Source organism: Podarcis raffonei, chromosome 17, assembly GCF_027172205.1.
Source record: "Podarcis raffonei isolate rPodRaf1 chromosome 17, rPodRaf1.pri, whole genome shotgun sequence".
Classification (NCBI taxonomy): Eukaryota; Metazoa; Chordata; class Lepidosauria; order Squamata; family Lacertidae; genus Podarcis; species Podarcis raffonei.
This window is the reverse complement of record NC_070618.1, coordinates 3,879,547-3,905,080: the sequence shown is the minus strand read 5'-3', so window position 1 is coordinate 3,905,080 and position 25,534 is coordinate 3,879,547. Positions and strand designations below refer to the sequence as shown.

The following is a 25,534-nucleotide window of genomic DNA, read 5'->3' as shown; positions in this document are numbered from 1 at the left end:
CGGAGTGGTATCTATTTATCTACTTGCACTTTGACGTGCTTTCAAACTGCTAGGTTGGCAGGAGCAGGGACCGAGTAACGGGAGCTCACCCCATCGCGGGGATTCGAACCGCCGACCATCTGATTCGCAAGCCCAGAGGCTCTGTGGTTTAGACCACAGTGCCACCCGGATCTTCTCAGTAGATGTCCGTATAAATATAGCTTTTATTATAGTTATCATTTTGCACCTCCTCAGGAGTAAACCCTACACAAATCTGGAGTGGAGTCCATAAGACGGTTGGATGGTGCCTTGTCCGCCTCCTTCCAGCAACTCCTGCAGCCAGACTGGTGCCCAACACATTGCTCTGCTTTCCTTTGGACCCCATCAGCGAGGGGTCTTGTCGTTTGAGCAGCCCACAACTTTGAAACACACTCTGTGCAGCTAACAGTGGTTTGACTTCACCCCCCAGAGTTGCCTACCATCATCTCTTGAGACAGACAGATGCCAACAAGAAGTGCCAGCTGATTTAAATCAGAATTTGTGCTTCTTGATGATGTGTTGCCAGTCTATTTTTATTGTAAGAATTTCCATTTGTGTCCCACTGAACTAACTTATCTGGGAATTCTTGTTCCCAAGGATACAGGTAGCACTGGACAACTGGACTCTTACACACATTATCAAGAAAACACAGTCCAATTTGGAATAGTGGACACTCCTCTGAGTCTGTGGGGCAAGGTTCATGTGATGAAAGTAAATGGGCTATCCAGACTGAGCTAGGTGCTGTGGGGTGCCCCACTCTACATCACCCATCTCTACTTCAAGCAAGCCCCTCTGGAACCCAGTGTGGGAGGACCTGATGGCCTTGGTGAACTATAAAAAGCCCACCCTCTACAAGAGGGCAATGGCAAATCTCATGTGAATGACCCATGGGAGGCCTGGACCAGAGAGCTGGACTTCCCTATACACTTGAAGCAATGACAAACTGCTTTGGCTTCTGTAAGGTTTGGCTCGGATCTTCAGTTACGGAGCTACCTAGTGACGGACAAGTGGGGGGCAGACTTAAAATTCCCAGGTGCTCCATTACAACACAACTCTGTGGACCTTGATGAAGGGGCAATGTAACTGGACTTTTGTTTGCTTTATTGGTCAAAAGACGGGTGTTGCAACACTGGAAGGGGAGTATCTCTTCCCATAACAGCTCAGTAGTCAGAAGACGTGCCTATTCTTAAAACATATGAACAGGCAGCACAAAAAGAATAAGTACTCTGATATTTGGGTTCCGTACTTGTTTGCATGAAGTACATGCCCAGTGGGCTCTGCCAGAGCCTATTCCTTGCCACTCTCCGTTTCTCCCCACCATCTCCTTCCCCCACCAAAACCCCTTCCCCCTTTAGTTTAGATCCAACAGTATTTACTTCAGCTGTGGAAAAAAATGAAAATAAAAACCATACTGAGACTTGAAATAAAATCCTACACCCGACATGCCACACGACCAGGTAGAAAATCTTTTAATGACTGACAAATTCAGACAGTTTCTGCCCTTCCAAGAGGGCTAAAAGAAAATTAAATATTTTACGTCAGCCCAGTGCAGAGGAGAGTGCCCGAACGCCAACCTGGCACAGGTTTTGCCAGGGCAAAGTGCCTTGGGCGGGGGGGATCTCCCGCCAGTCCTACTAGCGTTGTCTGGCAGCTGTCAGAGAAACACCAAGCAATGCAATTTCCTCGCTATTGATGGTTTCGGTGCACCTTGCGCTTCTTGCTGGGGGTTGGCCGAGCTTTCGCACCTCCCGGAGAGGGCCGAGCAGCCTTCAAGGGCCTGGACCGCTTCTGGAAGGAGCCTTGCCGTGAGACCAAAAGCTTCTTCTTCTGCTTATCCCCTTTCAACTCTCCTTTTGCAGGCTGCGCCTTGGCAGAAAGTCCCCGTTTTGCAGCCTGCTTCTTAATGGCCTTCGACTCGACGCCTTTCCCCGCTTTAGTCGGTGGCTCAGCTGGTGCTGCAACAGATCCCTCTTTTGCTGTCTGCGCGGTTGGCTCCCCGCTCGGCTCTTCGTCTGGAAACAGAAGCAAGCGTTAGACCAGAACAATGGCAGCAACACTGGATCAGCAGGGAAAGAGAGAGCAGGGTGGGAACAAGACAAGGACCACAAAGAAAAGGGAGAGCATTGTGGTTCTGGAAGCTCCGCAAATGCCATCTTGGTAGGCAAGGTAACCCCCCCAATTAATTGTTAGGTGTTGTAGCAATGAGCTCATCATGTTTATATTCACTTGCTTTGCTATAAGCTAAAATGATTGCTTTGACATTGTCCTTATCTGTGGGCTTGGGGTAATGGGCTCTGAGCCCAGAAAGGGGAACTATCTGTAAGATTTGGGTGTTTGCCACTTATGCCCTCATTGGTCCTGTATACCTGAAGGAGCGTCTCCACCGCCATCGTTCTGGTCCAGACACTGAGGTCCAGCTCCGAGGGCCTTCTGGTGGTTCCCTCACTGTGAGAAGTGAGGTTAGAGGGAACCAGGCGGAGGGCCTTCTCGGTGGTGGCACCTACCCTGTGGAACGCCCTCCCATCAGATGTCAAGGCAATAAGCAACTATCTTACGTTTAAAAGACATCTGAAGGCAGCCCTGTTTAGGGAAGTTTTTAATGTTTAATGCTGTATTGTGTTTTTAATATTCGGTTGGGAGCTGCCTAGAGTGGCTGGGGAAACCCAACCAGATGGGTGGGGTATAAGTAATAAATGATGACGATGATCTGGTCAGGTGAAGCGATGGGAAGTTCTAGCCCAAGTGACGTATGCTGTTTGGTGTATACAGAATGTATCAGGGCTGGGCGATATCGGGTTCTCAACATTGTGATATATCAGCAGCTAAATACTGCAAAACGCTGATAGAGCACAAAGTCTGGAATGTATTTCGGCTGTTCCTTCCTTCCTTCCTTCCTTCCTGAGAAACAAGCCCACGATACCAAACTAAAACACATAAAAAACCATTATTAGCTAAAAATGCTCATCCTGCAATAACCTAAAAAAGGATACACCCTGCCCAACCAAAAGACGCAGACCAATTAAGAGCAAAAACAGGCTGCTGGGAAAATAAGAACGTCTTCTGCAAGCACCATCACTCACTGTTCACATTTTTTTCCTCTCTGTTCCAGGTTATATTTAAAGCAGAACCAAAAACTTAAAAATATATGCTTGATGCCACAACCCCACCGCTTCACAACAAAAGTATTACCGCTTGACTAAAGCTCAACAGGATCAGAGTGTTGCAGTGAACAGTTCAGCAAAAATCCATAACTGGCAGCCAAGAAACTGTTTCCAGAATTGTGGGATCGAATAATAACAATAACAATAATAATTTAAAAAAATTATTTATACCCTGCCCTCCCCAGCCAAGACCGGGCTCAGGGTGGCTAACACCAGATATAAAACAATTGATTAAAATACAACTTAAAAACAAGATTAAAATACAACATTAAAATGCAGCCTCATTTCAGTAGAAACTCAAATAAAAAACTTTTTGGGGATGAAAACGTCAAATCTTCACCAAGGCCAACTATCCAGACTGGTCCTACATGGGCCAGAAAAAAAAAAGCCAGGGAAGTCCCCAAATAGGGGTTCCATCACAGAAGGAGAAAGGAATAAGGAGAGGGGGGGGAGGGGATCAAGTTGATTCCAAGCCAAAGCGTTTGTTTGGCAAGAAAACAAAGGTTGCTGATGAGGCAAACCCTCCAGCCTGTTACCTTTTGGAGGCTTGGGAATGGCATTGGAGAACTTCTTCAGCTTGGCGACAAAGAAGCCGTCCATGTTGTGGGTGTGAGGGTAGAAGCGGCGAGTGGATTTCAAGGTAGGGTGGAAACGGCGCTCCCTAAACCTGAGTGTCAAGGGGAACACAAAGATTGCACGTTGTGAGTTGCCGAGAGCAATGAGAATCATGAGCTGCTCTTGCATTCCAGCTTTAGGATTAGAGAGACACACCTGGTAAATCCTTCCTTGCCAAAATCCAGGCCTGTCGGCACCAGGCGGACATTGCGTTTCTTCAGGGCATAATCAACCACCCACTCGTTTTCCTCCACCTGTCAAACACAGACAGTGGACGGTCAGATTCCTTAAAAACGTAAAGGTAAAGGACCCCTGGACAGTTAAGTCCAGTCAAAGGCGACTATGGAGTTGTGGCGCTCATCTAGCTTTCAGGTTGAGGGAGCTGGCATTTGTCCACAGACAGCTTTCCGGGTCATGTGGCCAGCATAACTAAACTGCTTCTGGCACAACAGGACACCGTGACAGAAACCAGAGTGCACAGAAACACCATTTACCTTCCCGCCAAAGTGGTACCTACTTATCTACTTGCACTGGCGTGCTTTTGAACTGCTAGGCTGGCAGGAGCAGGGACAGAGCAACGGGAGCTCAGTTGCGGGGATTTGAACATTCAACTTTCTGATTAGCAAGCCCAAGAGGCTCAGGGGTTTAGACGACAGCGCCACCCGCGTCCTTAAAGCTTCCTACTGGAAAGGGGTGCTCTACTGCCTGGGGCAGCGAAGACTAAACAGGGGGAAGAAGACTCACCATGACTGAACACGTACAATACACGATGTAGCCCCCGGTTTCTGAGGCGGCATTAACCGAGTCAATAGCGCTGAGCAGCAGTTCCTTCTGCAGGTGGGCACAGCGCAAAATGTCCTTCTCATCCTGAAAGAGCAAGGCAGACGCATATCGGTAATAATGAGATATGTTCGTGTAGCAGCACTTTGTTTATACCAGGGATGGGGAATATGAGGCTCTGCAGATGGTGCTGAACTCAAGATTCCCATCAGTCCCAATTGTCAAGGTGGGAATTGGATTCTCCGATGCACCTAAGAGGGCCACCCAGTTCCCACCATTGGTTTACATTTCCCAACAGCCCTTGAAGAAACCTCCTCCCACTGTGATTCCCATTTGTAGGTGGCGCTGAGGTGCCAAGGATGAGACACGACTTGCTGAATGCAACCCAGCAAATTCATGGCAGAGGTGAGATTAGAAGGCACTTTCTGTCACTCCTTAATCCAGAGTTTGGGGAGGGGCCTCAAGAGCTAAAACTCATGCTTGGCATGCAGAATGCCTCAGAGGGTTCAGGCCCTGGCATCACCAGCTAGAAGGATCTTAGTTAGCAGGCCTCAGGCCTAGGAGAGCCTTTGGCAAAGACCACACCAACGCTCTGATTGGGTATAAGCGCCTTCTTGTGTCATTACAATCTACATCTTGAGTTCTTTCAAAAACTATTAGGTTTAAGCCACCAGGATGCTGGCAATTGGTTAAGTTTTAATAATATGGCCATTAGCCCTAAAACTGCATTCTTTCTTCAGGTTCCCTCCCCACAAAACTGGTTCAGGTGTGGCAACTGCCAAGCATCTTTTGAAGTGTAGGCAGGCAGAAATAAACAATTCAGCTTCTCTGTAAGCTCCCTCATCTCGTGCTATAATCCTTTCACTTAGCTATACAATGGTCAAACTGTTCGCTGCCTGCCTGGTTGTCGCCGTAACATTTGTTTCGCCAGAGCTTGTGCTTAATTTCATTCTCGTTTGGGCCACACTGCCACCCTTTTGAAAACGAAGGCCTTCTTGCCTTTTTTTTGCTTCCTTGACTTTATTCATCAAGCACGCTGGCATCCTCTTGCACTTCTTGTACCTTTAGTAATCTGTGGTATAATTGTTGCTGTCAACACACTTCTCTCACTTCCCCCAAAATATCCTCAAAGAGGTTTTGGTAAGAAATAAAAGGAAGCAGATGTGCAGCTCCAAGTCCCTCTTTTTCTGCACACAGATGAAGACGCTGTTAGAATTCCTGTTCCGTGATTGCAGTCATGGGATTGTTGTCTATCACATGACGGTATATGGTTTGACTCCACAGTGTGGGAAGTGATGGAGACAGGATGTTTGTGTTACTGTGTTCCGTGAAGTGGGACTATTGTCCTTTGTTCTTTCTCTTTGCTGTCTGATGCTACAGAGAGAGGGAGCCATGTTGCAGTGCTCCGTGTGCGTTTATATGTAAATAAAGTAATTAGCTAAAATGCTGAGTTGCTGAGGTCTGTCATGCAAGCTGCGAGGACTCTGCAGATCCCGAAGTGTGCCAATGTCTGTTGGCATCGGTCGCTGTGATGTTTGGGCAGAAGAAAGCTTTTGAAGCTCCCGAACGATCGACCAGGAGGGAGGGAACATGCCACTCAGGCATGTGTCTCTGCCAGGGTCCTACTCGAGTGTAGGACGAGCTCCTGACAGACCCCTCCCAATGCCCCACTGCAGCGATTAAGGCCCAACTCACCTTATTGGTTTTAACCGTGGGGTCTTTTGCAATAACACCCGTTCCACTGCATGGAGCATCAAGCAGGACCCTGTCGAAGCCACCTAGTACCTTGGGAAAGAAAAATGCATTCAGGAGGACGTTTCTCCTTCAGTTCTACACAGTCTCTCCCTCTCTTGGGCTGGCCGCCTGGACACCAAATGCGTATCTTAAAACCTTCCAGGTCAGCAGAAGACACAACAGTGGCAACTGTCCCTGCCCATCCCCGTCACTTGGGGATTCCCTCTCCGCCCAGCACAGAAAGGAGGTGGCAGACAACTCAACTTGAGGGACTGTCACTCTTGCCTTGTCTCCGTCTGCACTGGTGGAATCCTGCCCCAAGTTTCAAGACAGCATCTGTACCCGCTTCCTCACAAAGTGGACCCTCCCTGCCAGGGATCCACTGGGTCAAGAAAGGTCAGAGCCATCAAAAAACAAAACAAAACCCAATGCCCTCAACCCACCTCCTGTTCAACCATATATACCTTGGGGAACTGGCGCCCGTCACAGTTGCTCACAACAGCATTTGTGACGCCCAAGCGGTGCAGATTGCCCACCACACTGCGCAGACGCTCGGCATTGCTGTCATTGGCCAGGATCACACCCGTGTTCTTCATCAGCTGGGCTGCCAAAGCAGAAAGTAAATGGGTTAGCGCTTGCAAAGAAATAACAGGTCTCCCTCCAGCCCTGACAAATTTCTCCCAGACATCTTGTCCTTGAGGTCCTCTCTCCTCAGGCAGCTCTGTACCTATCAAAGTTTGGGCTTACATGTGGATTTTCTGGGCGCCCCTCCACTAGGAGGAGAGGCAAGGTCTTTGGGGAATGACTCCCTTGAGCGCTAAGAATGGGAGGCAACTTCCACGCCCTCCCTTATTTCAATCTCTTACCCTAAGCTAGATGGCCAGCTGAAAAAGGAATATGAATTGCACCCCACAAGCAGCTGAATTCCCAAATCGACAACTCAGGAAAACAAGAAGCAGGGCAGATTGCGGGCCCCTGTAGAAGAGTCTGCAGATAAGCTCAAAATCCTCAAATGAGCCATACTTGTCAGTTCCCAGTGACCCAAAAACACAGCAAAGGTGAGCAGGTGGGATTAGTTTCTCCAAAAACACAAGTCAACTTGCAGCAGGTGTCTCTTGGGACAAAGCCATGGCATCAGACATCAGCACAAGGGCTTAGTATTTATTTATTTATTAAATTTGTATACTGCCACTCTTTCGTAGATCTCAAGGTGGTTCACAACAAAAAAAGACAATATAAAAAAGACAAAAATATGCAATAAACAATAAGAACAAAACCAATAGCCCCCCCTTCCCACAACACATTTAAAAGGACATCGGATGCCAGTCAGCCGAAGGGCTAGGGTTGAAAAGGAACGTTTTTGCCTGGTGCCTAAAGATGTATGAAGGCACCAGGCGAGACTTCCTGAGGAGAGCATGTCACAAATGGGGAGCACTTCAGAAAAGGCCCATCACCATCAGGACCTCTCGTGGAGGAAGCAAATGAAGAAGAGTCTCAGAGGATGATCTCAGCGTTGATTTAGCCCTGGTGCATCTAAGTAGAAATAGATTACCTCTCCCCTCAGTGGAAAAATGTTGGTGGAGGGCTCCCAAAGAGCCCAGTTGAGGTTCCGCTGTGTTGTGGCCTAGTTTCCCCAAGCCAGGCTCCAGCTGAAGTTTCCTTCAGCGAGATGGCCTCTTATATAAATAAAATGTATTATTATTATTATTATTAGCCGGCAGAGAAGAGCAGCACTCTTGTGCTTTGTGGTCCATTGGGAGGCAACAAGATGGCAGAACAGACCCCTCTCCACCCCCCTCGTCCGGTCCCAATCCTCCACCGGTACCTATGTAGCTGGTCTTGCCTCCTGGGGCACAGCACATGTCCAAGACGCGCTCGTTCTCCTGAGGGGCCAGAGCCATGACGGGGAGAAGGCTGCATGCTCCTTGCAGCATGTACTGGCCAGCCAAGTATTCTGGGGTGGCACCTGGTAGCGAAGGGAGAAGAAGCAAAGCCATGAGAAATCAGCTGCTGAGGAATGTGGCGGTGTTGTTGGTTTTTTGGAGGGGTGTGTGTGTGTGTGAAGAGAAAGATAACACAGCCTTCTACTCACCTATAGGCACAGAGGAGTCGTACACAACAAGTCCAGTTTTGGACCACTTTCCTAACGGGTCAAGATTCACCCCACGGTTTATCAGAGCCTGTGGGATGAAGGGGAAAGAAGCAGAGTGAGGTTTTGTCAACCAGGGTTCAGCTGAGGGTGGAGGGCTCTCCGCCAGCTACACACCTGAGCCAGGTCGCGCCGTCGTGTCTTCAGCGTGTTGGTGCGAAGGGTCACGGGCCGAGGAACCTCGTTGGACTCCAAGAAATCAACCAGCTAAATGTGGGAAGGGGTGAAGAGAGAAAGACCAAAATAAGAGTATGAGCAGTCGTATTCTGAGAGTGGCTAACCAGGGGCCTGTGAGAAAAATCACACAAGCAGGACAGGCGTGAAACACCATTCTCTCGGCCGTGCTCCCCAGGGATTGCTACTGCTGCCAGTGGCTTCAGAAGTTCCATCAAACCATTCTGACTAGCAGCCACCAACAGACCTATTTATTGTCCATAAATCGGTATTAACAAAGAAAGTTAAGAGAGTGGCTGTCACCACATCTTGAGGCAATGAATTCCATAGAGTTGTGTGTGGGAAATTTTCTTTTTTAAAAAAAATAATTTTTATTTCTTTGGTCTGTCTTACATCACCTGCCAACTAACCCCTATTGCCTGAGAAGGCAGGTCAATAAAAGTGAAGAGATGTACAACGGTACCTCGGGTTAAGTACTTAATTCATTCCGGAGGTCCGTACTTAACCTGAAACTGTTCTTAACCTGAAGCACCACTTTAGCTAATGGGCACTCCTGCTGCTGCCGCACCGCCGGAGCACGATTTCTGTTCTCATCCTGAAGCAAAGTTCTTAACCTGAGGTAATATTTCTGGGTTAGCGGAGTCTGTAACCTGAAGCATATGTAACCTGAAGTGTATGTAACCCGAGGTACCACTGTACAGTGTTCTGTTTTAGTGGTTAGGGTGTTGGAGACCCGGGTTCAAATCTCTTACTTAGCCATGAAGCTCACAAAGCTCACTGGGTGATTTGGGACTAGTCACCGCCTCTCGGCCTGACCTTCTCCTCGCAGGGCTCTTGTGAGGATGAAATGGGATGAACCTTGAGCTCCTTTGAGGGAAGGTAGGATATAGAGTGGTACCTCTGGTTACAAACTTCATTCGTTCCGGAGGTCTGTCCTTAACCCGAAACTGTTCTTAACCTGAGGTACCACTTTAGCTAATAGGGCCTCCCGCTGCCACCGTCACGCGATTTCCGTTCTCATCCTGGGGCAAAGTTCTTAACCAGAGGTCCTACTTCCGGGTTAGCAGAGTCTGTAACCCAAAGTGTTTGTAACCTGAGGTACCACTATAAATGTAACAGCACCATCTCATTCTCAAAACATATTGTCCCAAGGGCTCAAATAAGGCTTCAGAAAACTTTTGGCCCACCAGTAGCAAAACGATGGTGAAAGACCACAGCTAGTCACAAGATGATGGCCGATGAAGAGAGTGTTTGGCATAATCAGTTGATAGTTACTGACATAATTTTCTAATCCATCTTTGGAAATGGCTGAATTATTTGTCACAGCTTTTCCCTTGAGGTAATGAGTTCTACAGCTCACCTTTTTTCAAGCTACGTTTACTCTAGAGGTACTGTGATTCAGCCTCCCCCCTTCCAGGCAAATCCTGATGCCTCTAAGTGAAGGTGGCTTTTACTTTTATATTTGCTCCTCCCCACTCCCACAGGCCTCTCAAAAGTTGTTTTAGCCATCTCCTGTAGTTTCTTCTCCTTTCACGCTCTCAAAATTATTTTTACTCATCTCCTGTAGTTTCTTCTCCCATTCTCCTTTCACACTCATCTTGTACCTTATTCCCCTACCCACAAACTGCCAGTCAGTGGACCTTGGAGGTTTTAGTTAGTTAGTTAGTTAGTTAGTTAGGGGAAAAAAGAAAAAGAAAATCCCACAAGCTTTAAGTCTTCTCAGCAGTGAATACAGCCTTCAGACAGTGGAACAGCCATGAGAATGTTTCGAAGCTACTTGCCTAAACAATTCAGCCTTGCCATCAAGGATCAAATTCAGGTGTCGTGCTACTTAACCACAGTTCAGCGCAACCTTCCCTGACCTGACACTCCATCACTCTGACCATTGGGCCATACTGCCTTGGGTCTGGAAGCTGGAACCCAACAACATGTGGGCTCCAAAACTGGGTTATCCCCAGAAAGAAATTAAAGGTAAAGGTCCAGTCATGACCGACTGTGGGGTTGTGACGCTCATCTCGCTTTATTGGCTGAGGGAGCCTGCGTACAGCTTCCGGGTCATGTGGCCAGCATGACTAAGCTGCTTCTGGCGAACGAGAGCAGCGCACAGAAACACCGTTTACCTTCCCGCCAGAGCAGTACCTATTTATCTACTTGCACTTTGACGTGCTTTCAAACTGCTAGGTTGGCAGGAGCAGGGACCGAGCAACGGGAGCTCACCCCGTTACGGGGATTCGAACCGCCGACTTTCTGATCAGCAAGTCCTAGGCTCTGTGGTTTAACCCACAGCGCCACCCGCATCCCTAGAAAGAAATTATCCAGGCAGAAAACTGGTTAGGATAACAGTCATGGAAAGTACCTCAGACAGTGGGAAAAGCTCCATCAACTTCTCGATCAGGAAGTCGCTGTAAGAGTAGTAAGCCGCAAGGTCCCGGCGCAGAAGGGCGAGATATTCCTGCCGCGAGTGCCCCTCCTCTCGCTTCGCACTGAAATCCTGAAGCACCTCTATGTTGTCCTTGATGCGCTGGTGAATGAGCTGCAGGTCAGGGGGCTGCGCAGGTGATCAGGACGTTAAGGAGCAACAGCGGAGGCAGGGATTGAGGCCTGGTCCCAAGTCAGACCACCCAGGGGGCCCACCTGATTTTTGATTAGATGATTTGATTTCTAGATTGCTTAATATATTCAAAACATCTCCAAGCAGTGTACCATAAAGAAGCAGAAACAGACAACTTAAGGCAAGATATTACAAAAACACACTGTTACATGCAGAAATGCTACATTTACACAGTACTGATTGTTATGTACTGAAGTTCTCACCCTGGGCCAGCAGGGGGATACTGTAGATAGTTATGCAAATAAGGGATCTAAAGTGACGTTCAGTGATTGGATAGTTTTAGAAAGTTGTTACAGTTACGTTGTACTGGAGCTCTATATAAGCAGGCTGACTGAACCCTTCAGTTCAGTTCTGCCCTGGCCTGTGAATAAACAAGAGCTGTTTGGAGAATCGCTGTGTCGCCTGATATGTTCACCCACAACTTAACACTGATCCCATACTGTATACTCTGGAGTGGAAAAGTGGATCCTCGCAACACTTTGGAGCAGCTAAGAATTCAAGGACCTGCACACATGTTGGCATTTGTTGAAACAGCCCTGTAAAAGCAAGCCGGAATCACTACTCGGTTACTGCGAACGAAGAGTTTCAAACCAAAGGGAAGGCGCTAGATATCTGAACCAGGAGATCCCCCAGCTCCCAGACACCCATTCCCATTACAATGTGGGTGCTTAGCTTGCATGTGGGGCCAGTAATTTTAAACCCCCCCTTTGCTGCTCTCAAAGGTTATCTGCTGTGATACCAAATGGTTTTCTGGGGGGCTGTTCTCCAAGCCTCCCACCATTCTTAATTGATCACAAAAATAAGGATTTTTTTTCTTTTACTGACTTCTCCTGACTGTGAGATTTTGATGCCATTTTTAAAATTATTATATAGTTTATGGTTTTATATTTTGATGTTGTTCTGTGAACCGCCCTGAGACCTCTGGGAATAGGGTGGTATATAAATTCAATAAATAATAATAATAATGGTGATGATAATAATAATAATAATAATAATTTATGATGCCAAGGTCCCCCACAATTTTTCTGTTAAAAAAATGTAACCGTATTTTAAGTGAGCACTCCCAAAGGGCTCCTGCTGTGGTGCCAAAAGATTTTTGCAACACCCCCTACAAGACCCCCAAAATCTGTCCTTAATTTTTTTAAAAAGATTGGCCATGTCCACTTTGACATGTGACAACCACTGGTTGGCGCTGGGTCAACGTGGTCTTTGGCCTGAGAAAGGTTAGCTCCCCGCTGCATCGCCAAGGACAGGCCCAAGGGGCCACAGAGGAAAAGGCGTGCAAGGAAACCTAAGGCGGCCGGCCCAGGGCAACATCTCCCCCCCTCGCCCCAAAGACATGTAGGCACCCCCATCTCCAACCAGGAAGAAGGATATCTTCTTTCTCTATCTCCTGCCCGCTGGGAAGCACAAAGTTCTCCTCTGTATCCACATTGAGCTGCAGGTCTGTGTTCTTGCTTTGATCCTGCGCTGCCTCCCGTTTCCGTGGCGACGTCTCATCCTCACTGCCACTGTCATCGTCACTGAAGGCCGGGCTGCATCCAAGAACAGGAAGCATTTCAACAGGAGAGTTTTACCACTCGCCGGAGTGCATACCCCTATACAGGGGTGGCCAATGTTGTTCAGTCTTATTTTACACCCCACATTTTCGCTAAGGATCTCCCGCTCCTCATTTAAACCCCACAACAACCCTGTAAGGTAGATTAGGCTGAGAGGCACTGAGCATATACCGAGTGGGGATTTGTACCCTGGCCTGCCAGGTCCTAGTCCGACACTCTCACCCAGGGGTCGGCAACCTAGGGCCCATGGGCCACAAGCGGCCCACAGGGGTTGTTTTACCGGCCGCCAAGCTGCCCCCGAACTGAGCGGCCCACTCGGTGAGTCCCTGCGCTGCGTTAAACCAGTGCAGCACAGCGATTTGCTTCCGTGGCGCCGGAAATCGCACCTGCGCAGGTGCAGACGCCGGAAATCGTGTGTACACGCACCTGCGGTTTGACCTACGGAGGGGGCTCCGCAGCAGTGAACCGGCCCAGGCAAGGTAAGCCTTGCCGACTCCTGCTCTAACCGCTACCAGTGTTGAAAATTAGTCAGGCGCCAATCCAATTGAGACCACGTGGAGATCTCTGGATCTCGTGTTGGCGACTGATATCTCCATCCAAGCTGGTCCCTCTAGCTTTCTTAAGCAAGTATGCAGAAGAGGTTACTTATTGCATTTATATCCCACTGTCTTCTCCAAGGAGTACATGGTTCTCCCCGCTCCTCATTTAATCTCTACAACGACCCTGTTGGGTAGGTTAAGAGGCTGTGACTGGCCAGTGTGGTGTAGTGATTAAGAGTGGTAGTCACGTAATCTGGGGAACCGGGTTCGCTTCCCCGCTCCTCCACCTGCAGCTGCTGGGTGACCTTGGGCCAGTCACACTTCTCTGAAGTCTCTCAGCCCCACTCCCCTCACAGAGTGTTTGTTGTGGGGCAGGAAGGGAAAGGAGATTGTTAGCCGCTTTGAGACTCCTTAAAGGGAGTGAAAGGCGGGATATCAAATCCAAACTCCTCTTCTTCTTCTTCTTCTTCCTCTTCTTCTTCTCCTCCATGGTCGCCCAGCCAGCTTCAGACTGCGTGGGGATTGGAACCCTGATCTTCCAGGTCCTAGTTCGATACTCTAAACCAGGGGTCAGCAAACTTTTTCAGCAGGGGGCCGGTCCACTGTCTCTCAGACCTTGTGGGGGGGGGGAGGACTATATTTTGAAGGAATAAATGAACGAATTCCTATGCCCCACAAATAACACAGAGGTACAGTTTAAATAAAAGGACACATTCTACTCATGTAAAAACATGCTGATTCCCGGACCGTCCGCAGGCCGGATTCAGAAGGTGAATGGGCTGGATCCAGCCCCCGGGCCTTAGTTCGCCTACCCATGCTCTAACCACTACACCATACTGGGTTCCTAGTTACTTCTGAACTATGGGGCAGCTCTATAAATTAAGTAGGTAAATAAATATGGGAAAAGCAAAATAGCATTTAGAGATGGATCTGAAATACTTTTCTTGAAGCTTGAGTTATAATGTAATTATATAATGTAATGGTTGTAAACAGTTTTGAGATTTGTTTTTGAAAATATAAAGCGATATAAAAATGGAATGAATCATCATCGTAAGTGCAATGGGGGAGTGGGGACGGTGCCTAGACATTCCATTGTGGTGACTGCAGCCTAGGTTTAAGGTGCCAATTGGCATTTATAGATTATACACCTGAGTTTCTAACACTGACCACTGCACCATACTGGCCTCCATTTTGTGCCTTCCAGATACTGCTAGACTATAACTCCCACCGTCCCTGAGCATTAGTCGCATTGGCTGAGGGCTGATGGGAGTCCAATGACACGCTGGCAATTCCTGCTCTAAAAAGGTGAAGGGTTCGTCGGCCCACAAAATCTAAGTCTCTTGGTTTACTCACCCCTCCAGCTTCTCTTTCTGGGCAGCTTGTTCTATAGGCAAGAGCTGAGTTTAAATTAAAAAAAAAAAAAAAAGACACACACACACAAAGGAGAGAGAGAGAGAGAAGCAGCTTAATCGGATGTCAGATATACACCTCACACATCAAGAAGGATAAACACAGATCCACAACAGGAATTGCAGAGTAGAGAAGTCGACACTGTTCATTGTAAGTAGACACATGGATTGTTATCTTCCAGATTCACGCATCTGTTTATACTGGTTTGTATTTGCATTTCATTTTCAATTATTTTTATTGACATTCCATAATTTTAAACAAATTGCCACCAAATTAATACAAATTTAAAAGTTGACTTCCCACCCACCCCAGGTGTCCCCCTCTATTTTCCTCCCTCATTTTGCTGCTCCCCAAAAAACAACTTTTCCAACTATCCTTTCAAAATACAATGGTACCTCGGGTTAAGTACTTAATTCGTTCCGGAGGTCCGTTCTTAACCTGAAACTGTTCTTAACCTGAAGCACCACTTTAGCTAATGGGGCCTCCTGCTGCCGCCGCGCCGCTGGAGCACGATTTCTGTTCTTATCCTGAAGCAAAGTTCTTAACCTGAAGCACTATTTCTGGGTTAGCGGAGTCTGTAACCTGAAGCGTATGTAGCCCGAGGTACCACTGTACATTCACCCCTTCTCCCTACACATCACACATTACCAATTTCTGCTTTTATACATTGTTATAACCTGTCTTCAAAATAGAAGAGTACAGTAAATCCTCTTCTACCTATCGATAATGGTCATTCATCGGTTTTCAAACATTTCCTTCTGGTACCTCTTGAGCAACACTTTGCCTGAGAAAAGCAGGTCTCGCTTCCTCCCAGGCAACACACACACATTCCTCCTTAGCATGGCCTTGAACATTGCTGCCTGACATCTGGCCCCAGTAATCAACAACTCAGCCTCACTGGTGCAGCGTACAGAGGGTGAAAATGAAACCCCTAGAATTATTTTTGTATAAATATATAGCATTTGTGTAAATATTTTAAGAAGGATGAAGTACTGAAGATTTTTGGAGAAGTATGCTAACAAGAGATTCTCATAAGCAGAAACGTTTCCCACTGCCCGCATTGGCAATTCTTTTCAGTCCATTATTTTACTTAAGGTAACCTTGTCTGAGGGACGCGGGTGGCACTGTGGGTTAAACCACTGAGCCTCTTGGGCTTGCCGATCGGAAGGTCGGCGGTTTGAATCTCCGCAACGGGGTGAGCTCCCGTTGCTCTGCCCCTGCTCCTGCCAACCTAGCAGGTTGAAAGCACGTCAAAGTGCAAGTAGATAAATAGGTACCGCTCCAGCGGGAAGGTAAACTGTGTTTCCATGCGCTGCTCTGGTTCGCCAGAAGTGGCTTAGTCATGCTGGCCATATGACCCAGAAGCTGTACGCCGGCTCCCTCGGCCAATACAGCGAGATGAGCGCCGCAACCCCAGAGTCGGTCACGACTGGACCTAATGGTCAGGGGTCCCTTAACCTTGTCTGAATTCTAGTGGCTGGGAAACACATTCAATGGCAGAGCCAGAAGCATCAACAGCTGCAGGCGATGCAAATCTATTTGCAGCAGGTTAAGAGCCAAATGACTCATTCACCTACTTGCAATGCCACAAACATCCCTGCAGTTGCAAGGGTGAGGGAGTTGGCGCAATATGCACATTTCTTACTGAAATATTTTCCCCCTTTCCTTTTTAAAGACACTTACACTCTCTCTCTCTCTTACAATTTAGAATATTCACTTATACAACCTTAAAGTATCAATGACTTTCCTTCTTCTCTTTCCGTGGTTCATTTTACATATCATAAATCCCTGCCTATTTTATATAAACCATTCAGTATTCCATTATTACTTCCATCAAAACTTATTTACACTGTTGAATTTGTCTTAACCCTGCCAATGTTTCCAAGTGTACACAATTCCCCCCATATATTCAGTAAACATTTTCCAATCTTCTTTAAACGAATGTTCTTCTCATTCTCTTATTCTATATGTTAGATCCGCAAGCTGCGCATATTCCATCAGTTTAAGTTACCGCATTTTTTGCTCTATAGGACGCACTTTTTCCCCTTCAAAAATGAAGGGGAAATGTGTGTGTGTCCTATGGAGCGAAGACGCCATAGCCCTGCGACCCTCTCCCGGCTGGAGAGGTAACGCGGGGCTATGGCAGGAGCCTCTATAGCCGCGTGTCACCTCTCCAGCTGGGAGAGCGTGCACGGGGCTAAAGCAGCCCCCCGCGACCCTCTCCCGGCTGGAGAAGTGACGCGCGCCTATGGCAGCAGCCTCTCTGCTGCGCCTTTCCGCTGCTCCCTGACCTGCTCTTTGGGGCTGGTGGTGGGCTTCCCCCCGCCAGCCCCAAAGAGCAGGTCGAAAGGAACCTGAAGCCTGGAGAGCGAGAGGGGTCATTGCACACCGACCCCTCTCACTCTCCAGGCTTCCAAGGTAGCCGCCTGAACACACCTTAAACGGCACCTTGTTTCAGAGCGGGAAAACAAGAGGGGGAAAATTCTCCCCCTCTCTGTGCAGCGCCTCCTGCCGCTTCACTGAAGGGGCGCTGGGCAGAGAGCGGAAGAATTTTTTTCCCTTGTTCTCCCCCCTCTAAAACAAGGTGCGTCCTATTGTCCGGTGCGTCCTATGGTGCGAAAAATACGGTACTTACCATTTATTTTTAATACCTCACGGTGGAACTGAAGATTCAGGTGGGAGATTTACCAAGTCACAGCTGAGTTATACGACGCAAACTCTTTCTCACCCAACAGTAAGAATTATTTTCACCCATTTATAATGGAAGGCGAGGAATCCTTACCTCCTCTTCATCATCAGAAGACAGGTCTCCGTAGTCGTCCACCATCTCCTCCTCGCTTCCATCATCTCCGCCGCTCTCATCAAGTGCTTCACTCTCCTCTTCATCACTCTCTTCGGGCCTCGGTCTCTTTTTTCCTGAGGCCGAAGGAGTCAGCCAAGAAGCGTTGCCGTCGCTAAAGCCACGCTGGCGGCCATCTTGTGCGGCCGCTCTTCCATTTGCGCCCTTCAACAAAGGCGTCTCTGCAAAGCAGGACCAAAAGGAACTATTTAGAACACGTCTTGAAGAAGAAATGTTCTGAAGCAGCTGTAGTTCTAAAGAGTGCTTCGTACTTCGGTTTCCCGAGAAAAATCCAAGTATTCAAGGCGTCTAGCTCACACCAAGTATGGAGGCACTTTAGAGAAAGGCCAACAGGTATTGCAAAATATGAAACGCAAGATTAAAACGGCGAAGAATCAAAAGCATGTGAGAACCTGAAGTCCTTAGAAATAATAATAATAATAATAATAATAATAATAATAATAATAATAATAATAATTTATTATTTATACCCCAGCCATCTGGCTGGGTTTCCCCAGTCACTCTGGGCGGCTTCCAACAAAACACTAAAATACAATGAACTATTGAACATTAAAAGCTTCCCTAAACAGGGCTGCCTTTAGATGTCTTCTAAAAGTTTGGTAGTTATTTTTCTCTTTGACATCTGGTGGGAGGGCGTTCCACAGGGCGGGTGCCACCACTGAGAAGGCCCTCTGCCTGGTTCCCTGTAACTTGGCTTCTCGCAGCGAGGGAACCGCCAGTAGGCCCTCAGCGCTAGACCTCAGTGTCCGGGCTGAAGGATGGGTGTGGAGACACTCCTTCAGGTATACTGGACCGAGGCTGTTTAGGGCTTTAAAGGTCAGCACCAACACTTTGAATTGTGCTCGGAAATGTACTGGGAGCACAAAAATATGGTGCCATGTCTTTAAAGGAATAAAAAAACGCCATGTTTACAAAAACAACATTTTTGCAGAATAAAATAATAATAATAATAATAATAATAATAATAATAATAATAATAATAATAATTTTTTATTTGTACCTCGCCCATCTGGCTGGGTTTCCCCAGCCACTCTGGGCGGCTTCCAACAAAGATTAAAAATACATTAAAATGTCACACATTAAAAACGAATGGAAGCGAAAGACGATGTCGGCAGGTCAGTCGTATGCCGCAGCAAGCGATCCTGCCACAAGAATAAAGAACCTGAGTTCAAAGATCAGGTCCACCTCCCAGAGCACAAGTTGTAAGTACTTTTAATTTGTACTTCTATCTAGTAGGACTTTTGTCAGTTAATAGATGGGAGTAAGAGCAAGCTTCAGCCTGTGGTTGAGAGTTTAGTGCATAAGTACTTCTTTTTTGGTTTTAAAACAGAGCAAGATACATAAAGAACTTTTTTTTGGGGGGGAGAGGTGCATACTTGTGAGGGTTTTTTGTTTGTAATCTGTTACAGCATGTGGAATCAAGAAGGAATCCTGTCTTTTTCCTTCCTTTGAGAAATCAGAAGCAGACACAGATAAAGACAGGAGGCTGCCCTGAACTCAAAATCTTCTAGCATCTGACGAAAGTTTGCTATTATCTGACAGCTCGTGACGCAATACATCTGCTGATTTTAAAGGTGCCTGAATTCTAGGGTTCCTGCCAAATACGGACCAACACTGTTACCTTTTTGGATTATAAGAGAGAGCATCCCCAAATCCCAGCAGAGGCAGAATAGATGAAGATGGAGTCTATTGCACACCTTGAAAAGTTGTTCCTGAGGCTCAAGAGACCACCCATAAAAGAACAGGGTGTGTGGAAGGGGCGCAGCTGGAGATTGTGGGGAGTACAGAAATCCTGCTGGAATAGACATCAATGACTGCACGGATTCCCCCCCCCCCGCCAGTTTTCACAAGGAAGGAAACACTCAATCACCAACCTGTAGCTCAGGCTTCCTCAAACTCAGCCCTCCAGATGTTTTGGGACTACAACTCCCATCATCCCTAGCTAAGAGGACCAGTGGTCTGGGATGATGGGAATTGTAGTCTCAAAACATCTGGAGGGCCGAGTTTGATGAAGCCTGCTATAGCTCCTCTTTATATCCATCTGCACTGGGCACTGAAAAGCAACAACAGCCTCTTCAAAGTGATGAACAAAAATGATTTTGATGCGCCCTCACCTGTCTGGAGATCAGGGCCATCTGCATCTGCCTGGGGCTTGGTAGATTTGATTCGTCTCTTTGCAGCTCTAAAATAAAACGAGAATGAGCTAAAAGCAAGCATGGCTAAGAGAGCAAAATAAATCAATGTACACTAAGTAACGTTTTAGCCAAGAATTCAGTAAGAGGTAGATTTAAGGACACATTTACTTTTTTCAAGTCATTTTGGTATCATGTTTTCTAAAGGAAAAGAAAAATATATACGATAAGATGAATGTGCCCATATTTTTTAAAATGGCAGCAAGTATAATTTAGAAGATATATTTTTTTAATCCTGTTGCAATAGCAGGACTCTGTGCTGGTTCCTGCTAGCACAACTATTTAGTTCCTAATAATGTCAAATATAAAAGTAGAGTTAACCATAGCCAGAAGCACTACAATCAACACAAGGCTTGGCAATCTGTTGCCAATTATGTTTCTCCATTTCTAATTCTAATCTGGACTGCTTGAGTAGAAGAATCAAATCCTTAGGATTCACATAGCCTTGGGGAAGCAAACCTGCCACGAGAGCCATTCCTAAAACAAACCACACGATTACTGGCAAATCTCATCAAATATGGCCTAGCAATGAGTGGCAAGCACACTGGATGTCATTAATGAATCAATTAACACAGGAAAAAGCAAAGAATCAAAGTCTCTCTCCTTGGTGGGCAGTCATTATTTAAAAATAAGAGCAAAGCATCATTCTGAATAAAGCCGCCTTCGCTACCAACCTTCGTCGAGCATGACTGGAAAGCTTCTTTACACTGTCAGAGGAATCTGGAGGTTGAGAAGGAGAAAAAGAACAGTAAGAAATTATTAGAAGGCTGATATAGCAATAAAGACCAAGAAAGCAGCAAGGCCTCCCGTCTCCATTTAATATGATTTCAAATAGGACAAAATCTCAACCGGGGAGGCAGAGCTGCCAGGCCGCAATGCCATTACCCCCAGCAAGAGATCTCTGCCTGTTGAGAGTTTTGAAACCGCCACCAACACCCAGAGAAAGGAGAAGGGGATAGGAATATCACAGGCCGAAGGAAGAGTCAAAGCTGCTTTTCTGCACTGATCTTCTCTCTTTACCCCTTTCTCCTTGGGACGGGGCAAGAAAGGAAAGCTAGCTGCTACGGTTTTCCCAGATGCAATGCCAATCCAGATTTGTGAAATAAGCTCTCAAATGTTAATAGCCTGCACATTTTTTTAGTAGCCAGCTAGAGATTGGTGGGAGAGGGAGAGAGAGCTCCATCACTCCTACAACAGCTGCCTGACACGTTTCTGAACTGGGGCGGAGCAGTTCTCCATCAATTCACCCACTCACCTGCACACAATTCCTTGTCGTCCATGGCTACCAGGCAAGGGCTTACATAGAAGGCTGTCCCAAACCATGGTTTGGGTATTATGGAAAGATCTAGGGTTACCAGACGTCCCCGTTTCCTGGGGAAGGTCCCCGGATTTGCGAATAAGTCCCTGGACAAATTCCATCCCCGGAATGTCCCCGGATTTCACCTAATGTCCCCAGGAAATGCAGCAGCGGCAGTCTCAGCAGCCCGGAGCAGTTGGCTCTGGCTGGCTTCAGGAGCTGCTCGGAAGTCGCCATACGATGGTGGTGCAGGGGCTCAAAGATGCAGCTTCCGGGCTGCTTCCACCTTCCCTGACCCCAGCAACTACGCTGTGAAGGGAGGCTTCATGCTGCCTATCGGAGCAGCCTCCCAACTCCTGCTTGTGTGCAAGCAGGAGGGGGCAGGGATCTCTCAGTTAGGCAACGGGAAGCCTCCCTTCCCAGTTGTGGGATCCGTATCCCCTCCTGCCTGCACACAAGTAGGAGTGGGATTGGGGCTGCTCTGATGGGAAGGGAGGCATCACGCTGTCCGAGCCTCGCCGCCACCACCGTTCTTGGCCCTCCTCCGCCTTCCATGCCTGACCCACTGCGCACCGCTTCCCCACCACCACCAAAGAACCAACAACTCAGGGGCTGTCCAGGCTCATGGAGAAAGGAGACAGAAGCCTCGGAGGAAGGGGAAATGTGGCAGTTGAGGTCAAGGCGGTGGCCGCCCATCTGCCACCGCCATCACTGCAGCATCAACGTCCCGAACCTGTAGTATGTATGTATTTAAAGTGTCCCCGGGTTCATTAAACAAAATCTGGTAACCTTAGCTTTGCAGACCCATGAGCTGCGCATTCCTTTCTCTCCTTACACACAGCAATCAATTACTCCACGTTCCTGCTTGCAACAAACCACCCTTCCCTATTTTGTTCAGACAGATGAACCATAGTTTACATTTGCTTGCCAAGAAGAATCAAACCCTGGTTTGCAACCCACATTTGCAGACAAGTGCAAACCATGGTTTGCCTGTGTGAACAAACGAGAAGGAAATAGTGGACAACGCACAAGGGGAAGAGAGCAAGGAGCCCAAGGCTCCTTCTCAGAAGACCAAACCATCGTTTGGCACAAGCAGGAATAAAGAAGGGTTGGAGAAATGTCAGCCAGTATGTAAAGTATGTGTGTCAGTGGCTATGGAAGCTACAGTCCAACCACATACAGAGGGACCACATTGGCTACCCAGCCCTATAACACTATGTCAGAAAAGCCATGGAGGGAACATTTCAACAGAAGAGGCAAGATGAATCCAGCCATCCCCCAACAAGTCTTCTTGTGAACAAAGCCTACACAAAGTCCTTTTCCAGAAGCAAAACAGGTTATGGGCTTATACATACTAAAAACAAGAGCTGCAGCTCAGAAGATGCTGAACTCCACATGAAACACCAGTTTCAGTGCAAGAGTGCAAAGACCCACGGAAGACCCTACAGAAACCATGCAAGTTTCAAAAATTAAAAGCTTGCCTCTTATGCTACCTTTGCCTCTTTACCTTGGCCTCTGACATCTGAGATGCGTGTTTTCAGGACCCACCCTTTATTTGTGAACTGGTTTAGCTGATTTTAATTCTGAATTTTACATTGCTGGGCCCTGCTTGTTACGGGCAGGTAGCACTAACAATTACACCTTCAGATCCCTGTTAAGTAAAACTACAATCACCCCTACTGCAGATGCGGGGGTGGAGGCACAGTGGATTGCCAGTGATCTTGTGAGAAAGAAGAGATTTGAACTAGCACGTGTGGAGCAATCCTAAACACCGCAACTAAGAGGCAAATTCAGAGCAAATCCAACAGGACTTGCTTGTTTTTGGTTAAGCATACATGGGGCTGCACTTTTAGCACACTAGAGGAGGGCAGAAAACAGTGGACACTTGGGTTGCAAGCGTGATCCGTGCGGGAGGCACGTTTGCAACCCGCGCGTGCACAGACGTGATTCGCAGCTTCTGCGTACGCACAAAGCGCCATTTAGCACTTCTGCGCCGAAACCCGGAAGTAGCCCGTTCCAGTACTTTCGGGTTCAGCACGGTGCGCAACCCAAAATCACACAACCCGAAGCGTCTGTAACCCGAGGTATGACTGTACATCCACTGCAGCAGCTAAGGGAATTCCATTGCAGTGCCCTAAGGGACGTCCTTATGCAGAACCATAAGGATTGCTTAGCTCAATTGCTTGGAGTGTGGTGCTGATAATGCTGTTAGTCTGAGCCCCGGGCAGGTGCACATTCCCACACTAAAGAGGGTTGGTTGGACAAGATCAGTATTTCTCAAGCGTGGGTCGCCAGCTGTTGTTGGACTACAACTCCCGCCATCCCTGACCGCTGGTCCTGCTAGCTAAGGATGATGGGAGTTGTAGTCCAACAACAGCTGGAGACTCAGGTTTGAGAAACGCTGGGTGATCCTTGCGGTCCCTACCAACTCGAAAAGCCTATGATTCTATATCATAGGATCGACGGCCCGTCGATGCGCGGCATCCTGCTCTCGCCGGGACCGACCAGGCAGCTTAATCCCAGATCCCCCGCTATACAGGCAAGAAATGCGCGCTTACTCCGCGCGATCCAAAATACACGCGGACTGAGGTTTCTACAGCACGTGCACTCTCCGGTGTCGATCCACCCGCGCCGATACTCTGCCCCCGATCCACCCCGCAGGCCCGAACGCAAAGTGTGTGGGGAGAGGGGGTGTCGCAATTTTACCAGGCGGCAGGAAACGAGCGATCTCCTCCTCGGCTCCGCGCTGCTTGCGCGCCTTGCGCCCCGGGCCTCGCTTCACCTTGCGGGTCGGGTCCAGCTTGCGCCCCATGGCTTCCCTCTTCCTCGGCCAGGCGAGCGTGGCTTCCCGCACGTGGGCTGCCCCCTTTTCCCAGCCTCAGCCGCGCGCACTTCCTTCCTTCCGCCCCGCCGGCGGGCGCTGATTGGCCAGCCTCGCCAACCGGCTGAGCCTTTGTTTCATTCAGCAGTCGCGGCCAAGTGGGTGGGCTGAGCCGGCCGGGCGAAGTTTCCGCTTTCGGGAGGCGGACTTTCCCTTTCCTTCCCTCCCGCGAGGCGGAAGTGAGGGTTGCCCGTGGAACCCAAGGGAGGAAAAAAAACAGGATTTCATTTCATGACCTTGATTTGTTACTGGGGGCAGCAGCGCGTAACACCCGCCCCTTTTTAATTCTTATATATTTTTTGCCAAATGCCTTAAACTGAATGCACAAAAGTTAAATGTGTATCAGTTGCGGGCCTACCGTACTTTGACTCTTGTCGCAAACTGAAAGGTGTTAAGTATATGGGATTTAAGTGGTAAATCAAACCTTATTACTGCATCAGATATGCAATTTTATTCGCTGGCCATATTGGAGGACTGTCCTAAGTCACTGGGCTGCATTGGCTTGCAGGCAAATTTGAAAGCTCCATATTAAAAATTAAGCAAAACCACTTTTTGACACGGATTTAAGACCCACTGGGTTGGAAAACATGGGAACCTTTGCTACTCACTTTTCTTGCTGGGTTGTAAGTTACTACACAATCACAGATCCAGTAAAATCCTGGCTTTTTTCAGCTGATTTCAGTGGGCAGCCCTTGCTGTCCTTTCCCCCATAAGAAAGTTTGTGACTGAGAAATGCACTTGTGTCCCCCTTGATCTACAATCTAGGCAGCTGAGCAGCTTGCTGTTGTCCCCATAGATCATGGGTAGGCAAACTGAGGCCCAGGGGCCGGATCCAGCCCAATCGCCTTCTAAATCCAGCCCGTGGATGGTCCCGTAATCGGCGTGTTTTTACATGAGTAGAACGTGTGCTTTTATTTAAAATGCATCTCTGGGTTATTTGTGGGGCATAGGAATTCACCCCCCCCCCAAAAATATAGTCCAGCCCCCAAGCTCTGAGGGACAGTGGACCGGCCCCCTGCTGAAAAGGTTTGCTGACCCCTGCCATAGATGGAAGGAACCCAGAATAGGGGATTTTGTCTGGAAACGGCCACCAGCCCCTACTTTTGTTTCCTCAAAAGCAGGACCGGCCCAGGACATTTTGGCAACGGAGGTGAACCACAAAATAGTGCCACCCTCCCCGCCAGGGAAAGTGAATGAAGAGCTACATGGAACAAGGGGGAAATAAAATATCTACATCTGGATCTGCTGCCCCTGTGGATCCTGCCACCTGAGGTGGTCACCTTACCTTGTGAGCTGTTCCTGCTGAAGCATGTGTCCAGTCCATGTCTGTATTCAGATTTTGGTGCAAAAATTGTATCCTTAATGAAGGATCTAGTTAGGTTTGCCAACTTCATCATTTACTGGTGTGCCATATTAGCCTCTGCTGATCCTGGAATGCTTTCTAGTGCAAACAGATGGCCTTGAACTGTGGGAGGGGGCTGTTCTACTGGCCCCCCTTTTTTTTGGTATGTGTAGAGGCAGACCTCCACATTCCAGGAGCATCAGTTCATTTTG

At 47.9% G+C, this 25,534-nt stretch overlaps 1 protein-coding gene across 1 annotated transcript; it reads right to left on the bottom strand.

The window, feature by feature from the left end:
- Positions 1 to 1,442: 1,442 nt before the first annotated feature.
- Positions 1,443 to 24,000, bottom strand: NOP2 (NOP2 nucleolar protein). Its single transcript, XM_053370772.1, has 16 exons — positions 23,806 to 24,000; positions 20,477 to 20,522; positions 19,725 to 19,792; positions 17,533 to 17,771; positions 14,694 to 14,737; positions 12,620 to 12,777; positions 10,988 to 11,187; positions 8,575 to 8,664; positions 8,401 to 8,488; positions 8,134 to 8,274; positions 6,773 to 6,912; positions 6,270 to 6,359; positions 4,539 to 4,661; positions 3,951 to 4,048; positions 3,716 to 3,846; positions 1,443 to 2,030 (listed from the first exon to the last, which is right to left on the bottom strand). Exons 1-16 carry the CDS (start codon positions 23,909 to 23,911, stop codon positions 1,705 to 1,707), a joined length of 2,088 nt encoding a protein of 695 aa, XP_053226747.1. The 5' UTR covers positions 23,912 to 24,000; the 3' UTR covers positions 1,443 to 1,704.
- Between the last annotated feature and the right edge of the window lie 1,534 nt (positions 24,001 to 25,534).